This window comes from Lemur catta, chromosome 3, assembly GCF_020740605.2.
Source record: "Lemur catta isolate mLemCat1 chromosome 3, mLemCat1.pri, whole genome shotgun sequence".
NCBI classification, from domain to species: Eukaryota; Metazoa; Chordata; class Mammalia; order Primates; family Lemuridae; genus Lemur; species Lemur catta.
The window spans coordinates 53,404,187-53,418,247 of record NC_059130.1 but is presented as its reverse complement, the minus strand read 5'-3'; the positions used below and the strand labels follow the sequence as shown (position 1 = coordinate 53,418,247).

At 35.5% G+C, this 14,061-nt stretch overlaps 1 protein-coding gene across 3 annotated transcripts in view; it reads right to left on the bottom strand.

The window, feature by feature from the left end:
* EVI5 (ecotropic viral integration site 5) overlaps positions 1–14,061 on the bottom strand; it is a 177,460-nt gene that overhangs the window by 30,672 nt on the left and 132,727 nt on the right. For all 3 annotated transcript variants that reach the window (XM_045547527.1, XM_045547528.1, XM_045547531.1), the window contains one exon: positions 4,085–4,180. In XM_045547527.1, the coding sequence (XP_045403483.1) occupies positions 4,085–4,180 (96 nt within the window). The remainder of the gene's footprint in view (positions 1–4,084; positions 4,181–14,061) is intronic.

The window sequence follows — 14,061 nt, the reverse complement described above, 5'->3', positions numbered from 1 at the left end:
TCGCTCTTGCTCAGGCTGGTCTCAAACTCCTGAGCTCAAGCAATTCACCCACCTCGGCCTCCCAGAGTGCTAGGATTACAGGCGTGAGCCACTGCGCCTGACCTCCACCTGTTTTTAACACTGACCTCTCTTTAGAATTTCAGACTCACATATCCACTGCCTGATATCTTCATCTGAATGTTTAACGTGAATCTCAACCTTAACATAAACAAAACAGAGCTCTTGGTTTTCTACCTTTCCTTAATTTTGGTCAATGGCACCAACCAAAGACTCACTCAATTGCTCAAGCCAAAAATCTCTGAAGCCACTGATTGCTTTCTCTTATAAGAAAAACATCCACATTACAACATTTCCACTTCTTCCGTCCTTCTAAGCTACCGTTGATCTTACCTGGATCATTGTAACAGACTCCTAATGAATTTCTTTGTTTCCATTCTTTCTCTCCTATAATCAGCTCACCATACAGCAAGCAAGGCAAAAAGATCATTTACTCCCTGCTTAAAAATCATCCAAATAAGCTAGGTGCAGGTGGTGTGCCCTATAGCCCCAGCTACTTGGGAAGCCGAGCAGGGAGGATTGCTTTAGTCCAGCCTGGGCAACACACTGAAACTCTGTCTCTTAAAAAGACAAAACCAAACAAAAAAATTCAACAACTATCTAAAAGCTTCCCACTATACTAAGACCCAAACTATTATATTAACATATATCCTAGCTTACAAAGCACTGTTTAGTTGTTATTTGGTATCTGTGGGAGATTGGTTCCAGGTCCTCGAAAAGGTAACAAAATCCACTTATGCTCAAGGCTCTGGTATGCACAGTATTTGCATATAACCTATGCACAACCTCCTATATACTTTATATCATCTCTAGATTACTTATAATACCTAATACAATGTAAAGGCTATGTATGCTATGTAAATAGTTATTACACTGTATCGTTCAGGGAATAATAAGAAAAAGTCTCTATGTGTTCAGTACAGATGCAATTTTTTAATATTTTCAACTCATGGTTGGTTGAATGCATGGATGGGAAACCCACAGATACGGAGGGCCGACTGTATGTGATCTGACCCCATCTACCTCTCTAATCTTACCTCATACCATTTTTCCTACTCTCCACTACACTCCAACCACACTAATATTGTTTCTCAAAAAAGTCACTTCATTTTCTTTGTGTCTTTGTGTCACTTGGTTTTTCTGCTTTTGTTTTTGTTTTGGTCTGGAATGTTCTTTCCACTGATTTTCATACATTAAGAAGTTTCTTAGCATTCCTATCGCAGCTTATATGTTACCTCATCTGCAAAGCCTTTCCCAAACATCATTTATTTATTAAAAACATTTTCATGAAGTACATACTTCACGCCACCATTGTTCTAGATACTGGGGGAAAGGTACTCAATCTCATTAGTAATCAGGAAAATAAACATTAAATCCATAATGAGAAACCTCTTCATAGTCACAGACTGGCTAAAATTAGAAAGACTGACCATTCCCTATGTTGATGAGGATGTAGAACAATAAGAACTTTCTTCACAGCTCATCAGAATGTAAACTGGCATAATCACTTGCAGCAATGTTCTTAACAGACCAAACTGGAAATAATCCAAATTTTCATCAACAGAATAAATAAATCATGGTATATTTATACAAAGGAAAATTACACAGCACTGAAAAATAACAACCTATAGCCACATTTTAAAATGACAAAGTAAAATCTCACAATGTTAAGCAAAAGAAGCAAGATACAAAAAAATAAAGCCATTTATATAAAGTTCAAAAACTTAAACGATTGTATTAAAAGTTGAGATCACGGTTACCTTCGAAGAGGAGGGAGTAGTGGTTGGGAGAAAGAGTATGAATGGTGTTCTGGGGTCTACTTCTAGGACCTGGGTGGTAGTTATGATTGTGATCATGTTGTGATAATTTCCTGAGCTGTAAACTTGTGACCTGGGTACTTTTATATGAAAGTTTTTTTAAAAGTTTATTTTTTAAGTTATTAGGTCTTTATGATTATGAAGCCATTCTATTATAGAATGTTAAAGAAAATAACCAGGGAACTACACTAGGTCTCCTTTATGAGGAAGCAATAGAGAAATTTCTATTCAGTCTTCATATCAGGAATAGTTGTGGTTCTTCTAACTAATTGGTCTGTTTTTATATAAATACTCTGAAATGTTTAAGTAACCAGGTTTCCCTTTTTGTGTTGACTTAGCTGAAAACCTTAGAGTTAAGTTTGAGGCCCAATTACAGGAAATATATATTTTTGTGGTATGTATTTTTATATTGGTCTTATTCATGGTTCCATATTATATTCTACAGTTGTTTTTCCTTCTTTTTTTCTCTCAAAATTGTGGTTTGCTATTTTGTAGCATTTGTAGATTTACTTAATCCTATCTGGAATAAGGAAGAGTACTAATGAATAAAAATACTTCAAAGGATTTTTTTCCTTTCTTTTTAAAAAGACACATAGTTTGGTTTCTAGTCTTTTAATTTGCACAGTCTAGCTCTTATATTTTAATAGTAGCAAATTCTACCCTGTTGATTAATTTTGTTTTCATGTTTTTATAAGATAAATCTGCTTTCATAGGCTACACACAAAAAACTGACATTAAAGTTAAACTTCACGTGAATTATTTTCTGATAGTCCTGACGAGGAGATCATGATTATTTTTAGTCAAGGCACATGACAGGCAAAATTAATGTTTGTTGACTGATTTTTAGACTAGTTTTAGAAATAAAGTCAATCTATATACAATTTTCTTAATTCAGCACCATTAAAGCTTCCCTATCATTAGATGTCAAAATTTTAAATGGGAGATGGCTTTATTCTAGTCATAATTTCCCTTGAGAACACCTTTTTGAACATGAAATAATTCCTATGCTTTTCAACAGAGTAAGGATTTCTAGAACATGCTTATTTGTGACTTGTTCTTTCATATGTGGCTATATAGATATCAGATTATAAAAAATACATACAAATAGGTAAAGATTATATATAAGATCCTGAATCCCTCAAATGTTTTCATAGCTGAAAATTAATATTTACAGGAATGATGCCCCAAATTTCAAAACAAATTGAACCACATCTAAGATTTATCATTTTTGTTTATGCTTTGTTTCTTGTTCATTTAGAATTTATTCTTAGCTTGACTACTGGAGTCCAGGAGTTATTACCCAAAACATTCAGACTTTAACTGAAGAGTATAATACCAGGAAAGGGTAATGTCTAAACTTTTTCCTTTGAAGTTTAAATTCATCTAGTGGTCAAAATGAGTATCTTTCTTTTTTCTCTTTCTTCTTCTTCTCTTTTAAACAAATGAGGTTTATGCTACCCTTTCCAATCTCATCACTATGAATAAACATTATTTTATAAATAATTCAAAATAAGAAACATGGTTTTCCATTTATGTGTAGCCAGATAATTATAATCAGAAAATAATAAAGGACAAGGAAATTGACCTAGAGCCACATTAACAAAAAGTATCTCTCTAGTCAAAACATACCAGTTTAAATAATTTAAATTACGCAGTATAGTATCTAGTAAAACTCTTGAAAATTTTGTGAGTTGAAGCTCACAGATCAAGGTAGTACCAGTTTTAAAAGCATTCAAATACTAAGAAATCTGTTAACTGATATTAGGCAAGTATCCTTTTTTGCAATCTCAGTAATACCACCATGAGGGGGAAAAGAAGAAAAGAGCAAAAAGACTTCCCTCTATCCACAACGGTAAATATCACAAGTCTATTCTATAGGCATAAGGAAAATTTCAATTTAATTGAAGTAACTTTGACATCCAGGCAAACTATCAAGAGTTTTCATAACATAATAAAAAATATTTGCCCTGAAAATATTAACTGATCATTTTAGGTCATGATTAAGAGGTTTAAGGAAAATAAATCCTCAATATTAGAACAGAAAATTCCTTGTTAAAAAGAACAATTTTCAAAAATATTATCAATTATAACTAAGAATACATAGAAAACATTTAACATAAAAGAATCAGTCCTATAACCAGTAGCAAAGTGTTGTTACAATACAGAGGAAGGAAGGAAGAAATATGTGAAGATCAAAATTTATCACTTACCTCATGATTCAGCTCTGCTATCTGATCTTTCAGTTCCCTAATATACTGGTTAGAATCAGACTTGTTAAGCTGTCCTTGAAGCTTTCCTTCTTCTTTCTGTTGTGTGACAAAACAACAAAGCAAAAACAAGGGGCAATTTTTCACAGCATGTACTCAAATATTTCAAGATATAGGAGAGCATAAGCACATACCCTATAATTCATTGCATTCTGAACAAAGTCATTCTCAAACTACCTCTGAAAAATAATTCATAGTGAACTATAATGAATGTTTCTAAATAATGTTTAATGGAAGTGGTTTACAATAAATACAATTTATAAAATGTACCTTTTTAGGAAGTCTTAGAAATCAATAATCGAATGGGTCTCCTCATGAAAAAATTACCCAAGAATTTCAAAGGCATTTATCTAGTTATTTTGAGGGCAGATGATTCTCAATACATACGTAAGAGATTCAATCCTTAAGAAGATGGCAAGCTTCCCATAACTACACTGGGAATCTGCTTTTGCTTGGGGAATGGAGAAGGGGAAAAAGAAAAAGCTTTCCAAATCACTCTAAAAAGGGAAGGACAGCTCTGATTCCCCTGTTTAATTTGCTCAGGAATGTGTATTGGGAGTCCCAGATGTATTACAACTGATTAAAAGGTGCTCCTGATCCTAAGAGTAAGTGAGTGAGTTTTAGAAGAGTCTTGGGACTATTTTCCAGGGATATGGATTGCGAAGGCAAAGAGTTGCCTTTTTCTTACACCACCTGAAAACAAATATGAATTTTTAAGATCAAGAGCTTATTAAAGAGTGAAACTAAAATTGCTTTTGGTATCTTCAGATTATTTTTAATTAGGAAGCCCTGTGTTGATGTTTAAAACGTTAAAAAGCTCTGATCCAGAGACATCTACTGAAACTACTTATTAACTCCTGAAATCAGAAGAGTATCAGCTTATTTTTAACAGGTGCCAACCACCCAGCTTCCTTCCATGGAGACAACTATTGTTAAAAGTTTTTTAGTGTAGACTTTCCATGATGTTGTGTACATATATAATCAAACACACAAATACAAGCACACATACTACAGACACTATACATGCTGTTCTGCACTTTACTATCGTCTCTCAATAAGATCACTGAGATCATTGATATCAAAGATCATTGAATATCAGTACATATAGAGCAGAAAGATACACATTCTGATTTTAGAGAGCTTTGAAGTCCCTATAAAAGTTACTTTAGTGCTATCTAAGTATTTATAGGTTTTTTTTGTTTTTTTTTTAAGAGACCAAGGTCTTGTTCTGTTGCCCAGGCTGGAGTACAGTAGGGTGATCACAAGCTCACTGCAGCCTTGAACTCCTGAGCTCAAGTGATCCTCCTGTCTCAGCTTCCCAAGTTGCTGGGACTACAGTATGCACATCCAGCTAATTTTTTGTAGAGATGGATCTCACTATGTTGCCCAGGCTGGTATTGAACTCCTGGCCTCAAGTGATCCTCCTGCCTCAGCCTCCCAAAGTGCTGGAATTATAGGCATGAGCAATAAAGCCTGGCTTGTGGGTTTTTTAAAAAGTAGGTTTTAAAATGTGTATTAGGTTCTGTACAATTACCTTGAGAGTAATGGGTTGCACTGAAGAGCATTTTCCAATGTGGAGATTCTTATTGCTATCTTTCAATCACAGTAAGAAGGGGCCTTGAACATCCTCTGCTTTAGTCCTCTGACTGAAGCCAAGTCCACTCTCCACTTTTGTCCTGCATACACTTCCCTAACATTCTTGGCAAGAAGAACTAAAACTGCTCTAGCAACAGAACAGATAGTTTCCCTGTAGAGTCATGGGGCCATTCCAACAAGATTGCTCTTCTGCATTAACTACCCTTCCTTCTTCAATTGCATCCCTAATTAAACGTAGTCTATTCTTCAAATCCTTTTATCAAGTTATTTCTATAAGCCCCCCTTTTTTGTTGTTTTGTTCTTTTTCTCTTGACAGCCTGTCTTTAAAACTTTTTATTGGAATATGCCCTATTGAAGTGATTTAGCATAATTAATATTTGTGTAGATGTAAAAGCATAACTACAGCTTCTATAGGCTTAAAACATTTTTCTTATACAGTTATGCACCACATAATGACATTCTGATAAACAATGAACTACATATATGATGGTGGTCCCATAAGATTATAATGGAGATGAAAAGTTCCTATTGCCCAGTGACATAGCAGCCATCATAATGTCTCAGTGCAACACATCATTCACGTTTGTAGTGATGCCAGTATAAAAAAAAATCTGTGCTGCCACTCATATAAAAGTGGCACATACAATTATGTATAGCACATAAGACTTGATAATGACAATAAATGACTATGCTACAGGCTTACATATTTACTACACTATACTTTTTATCATTATTGTGGAGTATACTCCTTCTACTTATATAAAAATAAAAGTTAACTGTAAAACAACCTTAGGCAGGTCCTTCAGGAGATATTCCAGAAGGCACTGTTATCACAGGAGATGACAGCTCCATGTGTTGTTGCCCCTGAAGACCTTCCAGCGAGACAAGATGTGGAGGTGGAAGACAATGACATCCTAGGGTGGGGAACCTGCGGCCTTCTGCTTTCAAGATTGCTATTTTTTAAGCACCAAAGAAGGCAAGAAAAGCTTCACTCTTCTCTGTTGTACCCCTTTTAATAAAAGGATTTGTTATGTAAAATTTGGACTCAGTTAAAAGGTCACAGTCAAGGATCCAGAAGGCCACAGGTTTTTGTCTTAGTCTTTAACAAAAAAGTTTAAAAAATGAAAAAAAACCTTAAAAATTTAAAAATAGAAAAAACTTATAGAATATGGATATAAAGAAAGAAGATATTTTTGTACAGCTGTACGATGTGTTTGTGTTTTAAGCTAAGTGTTATTACACAGTCAAGAAGGTAAAAAAAATTTTTTAAGTTTATAAAGTAAAAAATTACAGGAAGCTAAGGTTAACTTATTACTGAAAAAATTTTTTACAAATTTAGTGCAGCCTAAGTGTACAGTGTATATAAAGTCTATAGCAGTGTACAGTAACATCATAGGCCTTCATTCTCACTTAACATTCACTCATTGACTTACTCAAAGCAACTTCTAGTCCTGCAAGCTTCATTTATGGTAAATGCCCTATACAGGTGTACCATTTTTTATCTTTTATACCATATTTTTACTGTACCTTTTCTATGTTTAGATATGTTCAGATAAACAAATACCATCGTATTACAATTGCATACAGTATTCAGTACAGTAACATGCTATATAGGTTTGTAGCACAGGAGCAATAGGCTGTACCATCTAGTGTAGGTGTGTAGTAGGCTATACCATCTAGGTTTGTGTAAGTACACTCTATGATGTTCACATAACAACGAAATCATCAAATGATCAATTTTTCAGAATGTATTCCTGTAGTTAAAAAATGCATATTTAACATATTTAACACATAAATATCAGATACAATTATCTAAGCAAAGACTTGTCTTATTTAACAATTATTATATTCCAAATATTCTAGGCTTCTAAAATATATATAAAACACACTTTATGATTTTAGCCATAAGCCCATATTTAAGAAAAAATATATTCTTCTTTTGAAAATTTAGTTAGAAACATTAGTTCAACCCAATGGCCAGAGAAAAGGCTAAAGCAAAAGAACAGTAGCGATACTAAGTTAAAATTCTGATCAAATCATCTCTGAGACCTTCCCTGTTTTTTCACTTACAGGAAACAATAAAGTCCCTTTATTATTTAAACCAGTTTTTTTTTTTTTTTTTTTTTTAAGAGACAAAGTCTCACTCTGTTACCCAGGCTGGGGTACAGTGGCACAGTCATAACTCACTGTAGCCTTTAACTCCTCAGCTAAAGTAATCCTCCTGCCTCAGCCTCCAGAGTAGCTAGGACTATGGGCATGCACCACCATGCCTGGCATATTCTTTTTTAAAAATTTTCGGTAGAGACAGGGGGTAGGGGGTCTCACTATGTTATCCAGGCTGGTCTTGAACTCCTGGTCTCAAGCGATCCTCCCTGCTAAGCTTCCCAAAGTGCTGGGATTACAGGTGTGAGCCACAATGGCTGGCCTAAACCAATTTGAATATGGATTTCTGTCACTTGCAACCAAAATAATAATAGCTAAGCACTATAAGCCCTCTCATTTCAGGTTTCCAAAGGATTAAGCTCTAATGCCTACAGTATCGTTATATGTAAATGATTTAATTCCTATGCATCTAGAGTAGTACTATGTACCATCCTTAGAAGAACTGAGAAAATACAATTGACCTTTGAACAACATGGGTTTGAACTGTGTGAGTCCACAAATACACGGATTTTCTTCCACCTCTGCCACCCCTGAGACAAGACCAATCCCTCCTTTTTCTTCTCCTCAGCCTAAACAACATGAAGACAATGAAAACTTTTATGATGATCTACTTCTGCTTAATGAATAGTAAAGTATATTTTCTCTTCTTTATGATATTCTTAATAACATTTTCTATCTCTAGCTTACTTTATTGTAAGAATACAGTATATAATACACATAACATAGAAAAATGTGTTAACTGACTATTTCTATTATCAGTAAGGCTTCTTGTCAACAGTAGACTATTTAGTGGTTAAGTTTTTGGGATGCCAAAAGTTATGTGCAGATTTTCAACTGCAAAGGGCTTCAGTTCCCTTAACCTCTGCATTGTTGAAGGGTCAACTGTAGTTACTCAAATTATTTTCTGTAGGGCTTAATTCTCTTGTGGAGCTCTGGTGGAGAATGACTGGCACTTACAATGTGCCAGGAATTGTTCTAAACCCTTTACATGTAATCCTCACAACAACCTTGTATGACAGATACTATTATTATTCCTACTCCATAGATGAGAAACTTTTAAATGAAAAATTGAGTGAATTGGTTGCCCAAGAATCACATTTTTCTACCCTAATTTATAGCATCCTGAACATGAGAAACAATGAAATAGACAAGAATACATGGAGATTTATGCTAAGCATCAAGCAAATTAGATTGCTTGGATTTGTTACAGAAGTTTATGTCTTTACTTGAATATTTATTTTAGACTCTGCTGATTTAAATGGGAATTGCAATATATAGAGAATTGAAGATGAAACACTATAGCTACTTGCATTTATGGCCCTAAGCTAATTACCCATATTATCAACTTACAGCTGTCCAATACCATTTACCTGTGGTTATGTTTGCACCTTACTTTTAATCATCCCACTTTTAAAATGAAATATTTCAAAGGCATAGAATAAAAACAAAAGAGTAATATAAGAAAGACTAATGAACTCACCACTCAAGTTCAGTCTGTTTCATGACTATTTCATCCTAAGATTTTCCTTGGCTCTAGACTTACTCCACCTCAGTCTTGTATATTCTCAAAGTGGAAAAGGATGGTGTCAAGTAGAGGGGAATAAGAGAGTGAGTGAAGCACAAAGGAAGAATGTAGGAAAGAGAAAAAATACATAAGAAGGGAGAATACTCATTGATATAAAATAAACCATTATTCCTATAAAAGGTATTCTCCAAATCCCATATGTGACATGAAAAATGGCAGCAGCATCTACTTCCAAAGAGGACTAATTGGATGAGAATCACTGATTTGGATACATATGTTCAGCTGTCCTTTTGGGTGGCTTTTTGGGTCTAATTTGGGTATCATGTCATCTTTACTTCCTTGGTTGATTAAATGGAAAGTGAAATCCACTATTAGGAAAAAATCCTTCTGGATGAGATAGAAAGGCTAGATGTTTGCAGTCTGGAATTGCACTTGGAGGAAAATAGCTTAGAATCTGATCCCCCCAAAAAGGCAAAGTTCTTGAAGATTTTGGACATGCTACAGCAAAAAATGTCATGTGGGATAACAAAATTTTCAGGGCAAATAAGATGACAAAGCCCAAGGTAAGCTCCAATGTAAAAAATAAGTTTAATAATGCAGAAAGACTTTTTGTAGAATGACCAGTAACAATAATTAATACCAACATTTTCCTATAGGGAAACCTGTAAGGAAAAAACATGCTAGCAACACAGGAATCATTAAACCTGTTTTACAAAAAACCACCAAGTGACTCCAAAGATGTTTCTTCCAAAGGTGGGTCTTAGTAGGGTTTAGCTAAAAACCTTGTTATAGCACCTTAATATCTTTGGAGGAAAGGCAATATTTGATGAAAAACGGGCCAGCTAGGAAACTTTACAATAAAAGATGGAATGCTTTTAACTTAAAAAAACAAAAAGACTTTAGAAAGATGCTTGTGAAAATAAAAGAAGCTCTCTTTGATTTTGAGACTAAAAAATATGTTCCTTGGCCGGGTGCGGTGGCTCACGCCTGTAATCCTAGCACTCTGGGAGGCCGAGACGGGTGGATTGTTTGAGCTCAGGAGTTCGAGACCAGCCTGGCTGTCTCTACTAAAAATAGAAAGAAATTATATGCACAGCTAAAAATATATATAGAAAAATTAGCTGGGCATGGTGGCGCATGCCTGTAGTCCCAGCTAGTCGGGAGGCTGAGGCAGGAGGATTGCTTGAGCCCAGGAGTTTGAGGTTGCTGTGAGCTAGGCTGATGCCACGGCACTCTAGCCTGGGCAACAGAGTGAGACTCTGTTTCAAAAAAAAAAAAAAAAAAAAAAAAAGTTCCTTGAACTTCCATTTCTATCTTCCACTGTAGAAAAAACACAGAATTTCAAAGACAAAAACTTTACATATTTGATTAAATCCAATTGTATACAGTTTTCCATTATTTTTTTTAAATAGAGACGGGTCTTGCCATGTTGCCCAGGCCAGTCTTGAACTTCTGGCCTCAAACGATCTCCCTGCCTCAAATGATCCATGGGTGTGGATCACTGTGCCCAGGCCAGTAGTCCATTTTAGATTTAAAGAAAATTTTATATTTGGTTCTTTGTGCTCCCCATATTTTTCCGCTGAGCCCTTCCCATCTGGATCTATCGTTAGATCTTTTCTCACAGCTTTAGTCTGGCTAACAGCACGCCTTGTACTCTGTTCGTAGGCTGTGAAACAATCTAGGTATGTTGCTTCCTTTGTCCAGAGGGGGAGACTGTTGTGTGTTGTTTAGAGTTTTTTCTATCTCAGTTGGGGGGCTGCTTCTGATGGGTCCAGCTCCAGAGGATTGGCTTGACCTAAGACTGGTTTGGCAAGTTAAGTCACTGTGTTGTGGACTTTCAGTTAGCAGGCAGGATTCACACTATTTGCAAGCAGAAAGTCTCTCTCTCTCTTTTTTTTTTTTCCTGTCTTTTTGTTCTTCCTCTAGAGGGGTGGTTTCTGTCTCTTTCCGCAGGAAAGACACTGGCTAGGGGGAGAAGGTGGTGACCTCGCCCCCAAAGAGAAATACCAGCTCTCTTCCAATTGACACAAACCAGATTCAAAATACCAACATGTCACAGGAAGAATTTCAGTTATGGATTATAAATAAGCTGAATAATATACAACAAAAAATGGATAACCAACACAAAGAAACCACAAAAAAAATCCAGGATTTGGAAGAAAAATTCACTAAGGAAATTGAAATATTGAAGACAAACCAAACTGAACTCCTAGAAATGAAGAATTTATTCAGGGAGCTACAAAACACAGTGGAAAGTCTCAAGAACAGGGTAGATCAAACAGAAGAAAGAATCTCAGAGATTGAAGATAATAACTCTTTCCAATTAAATAAGTCAGTCACAGAGATAGAGCAAAGAAATAAGAAAAAAGATCAGAGTCTACAAGAAATGTGGGATTATGTGAAGAAGCCTAACGTGAGAGTTACTGGCATCCCTGAGGGTGAAGAAGAATAAGCAAGGGCTGGATAAGCTATTTGAAGACATAATAGAGGAAAATTTCCCAGGCCTTGCTAAAACTCTAGATATACAGGTTCAAGAAGCTCAAAGAACCCCTGGGAGATTCATAGCAAATAGGAAAACACCATGCCACATAGTCATCAGACTGACCAAAATATCCACTAAAGAGACCCTTCTTCGAGCTGTAAGGAGAAAGAAACAAGTAACATATAAAGGAAGGCCCATTAGAATTATGCCAGATTTCTCAACTGAAACCTTACAAGCAAGAAGAAGTTGGGGCCCCATTCTCACTCTTCTGAAACAGAATAATGCCCAGCCTAGAATATTGTACCCAGCTAAGCTAAGTTTTCTATATGAAGGAGAAATTAAGACATTCTCAGATAAACAAGAACTGAGGGAATTCACCAAGACAAGACCAGCCCTCCAAGAAGTACTCAAAAGAGAGTTACACACCGATCAGCACAAGAAAGACCCATGAATGTAAAACCACCCAAGAACTAAAGATCAAATTCAAGCCACCACAATGGCTCAAGAGAGAAAACACAGCAATGAAGTTCTACCCAACAAGATGAACAGAATTCTGTCCCACTTATCAGTTCTCTCAATAAATGTCAATGGCCTGAATTCCCCACTCAAGAGACACAGACTGGGCCAATGGATAAAAAAAAAAACACAAACCAAGTATCTGCTGTCTTCAGTAAAATCACCTAACCTGCAAAGATGCATTTAGACTGAAAATAAAAGGATGGAAATCGATATTTCAAGCAAACAGTAGCCAAAAGAAAGCTGGTGTGGTAGTTTTAATTTCCAATAACTTAGTTTTTAAACCAACAAAAGTAATAAAAGGCAAAGACAGTTACCACATACTGGTGAAAGGCACAATTCAACAAGAAGACATAACCATACTTAATATATATGCACCCAACTTAGGCGCACCCAGATTCATAAAGCAAACCCTACTTGATCTGAACCAAACAATAGACAACAGTACTGTAATAGCTGGAGACTTTAACATTCCACTGACAGCACAGGACAGATCCTCCAAACAGAAAATAAGCAAAGAAATAGTAGACTTAAATAGAATGCTAGAACAAATGGGCCTGACTGACATCTACAGGACATTCTACCCAAAATCCACTGAATATACATTCTTCTCATTAGCTCACAGGACATTCTCTAAGATTGACCATATCCTAGGACATAAAGCATGTCTTAAAAAATTTAAAAAAACAGAAATCATACCATGCATCTTCTCAGATCATAGTGGAATAAAAGTAATAATGAACCCTAACAGAAACTCTCATTCCTACTCAAAGTCATGGAAGCTAAACAACCTTCTCCTGAACAACTATTTTGTAAAGGAAGAAATCAAGTCAGAAATGAAAACATTCTTTGAATTAAATGACAAAGGAGACACAACTTATCAAAATCTATGGGACACAGCTAAAGCAGTCCTGAGAGGAAAATTCATTTCCATAAATGTCTATTTCAAAAAGACAGAAAACTTACAAATAGACAACTTAATGAACAGACTCAAAGAGCTGGAGAAAGAAGAACAGACTGACCCCAAACCCAGCAGAAGGTGAGAAATTATTATGATCAAATCAGAATTAAATGAAAAGGACAACAAAAATATCATAAGGGAAATTAATAAAACAAAAAGTTGGTTCTTTGAAAAGATGAACAAAATAGACACACCACTGGCTAGACTAACCAAGAGCAGAAAAGAAAAATCTCTAATAACTTCCACCAGGAACATGAAAGGAGAAATCACAACCGACGCCACAGAGATACACGATATCATCTATGAATTCTACAAAAATCTTTATGCACACAACCTGGAAAATGTGGGGGAAATGGACAATTTCTTAGAAACACATAGCCTTCCCAAGCTCAATCAGGAAGAAATAGAATTCCTGAATAGACCAATATCAAGAACTGAAATTGAAACAGCAATAAAAAACCTTCCCAAAATGAAAAGCCCTGGTCCAGATGGGTTCACACCACACATACAAAGATGAACTGGTGCCCATCCTACATAAACTATTCTCCAATATCAAGAAGGATGGAATTCTCCCCAACACATTTTACCAAGCCAATATAACATTGATACCAAAACCAGGAAAGGATACAACAAATAAAGAAAACTACAGACCAATTTCTCTCATGAACATAGATGCA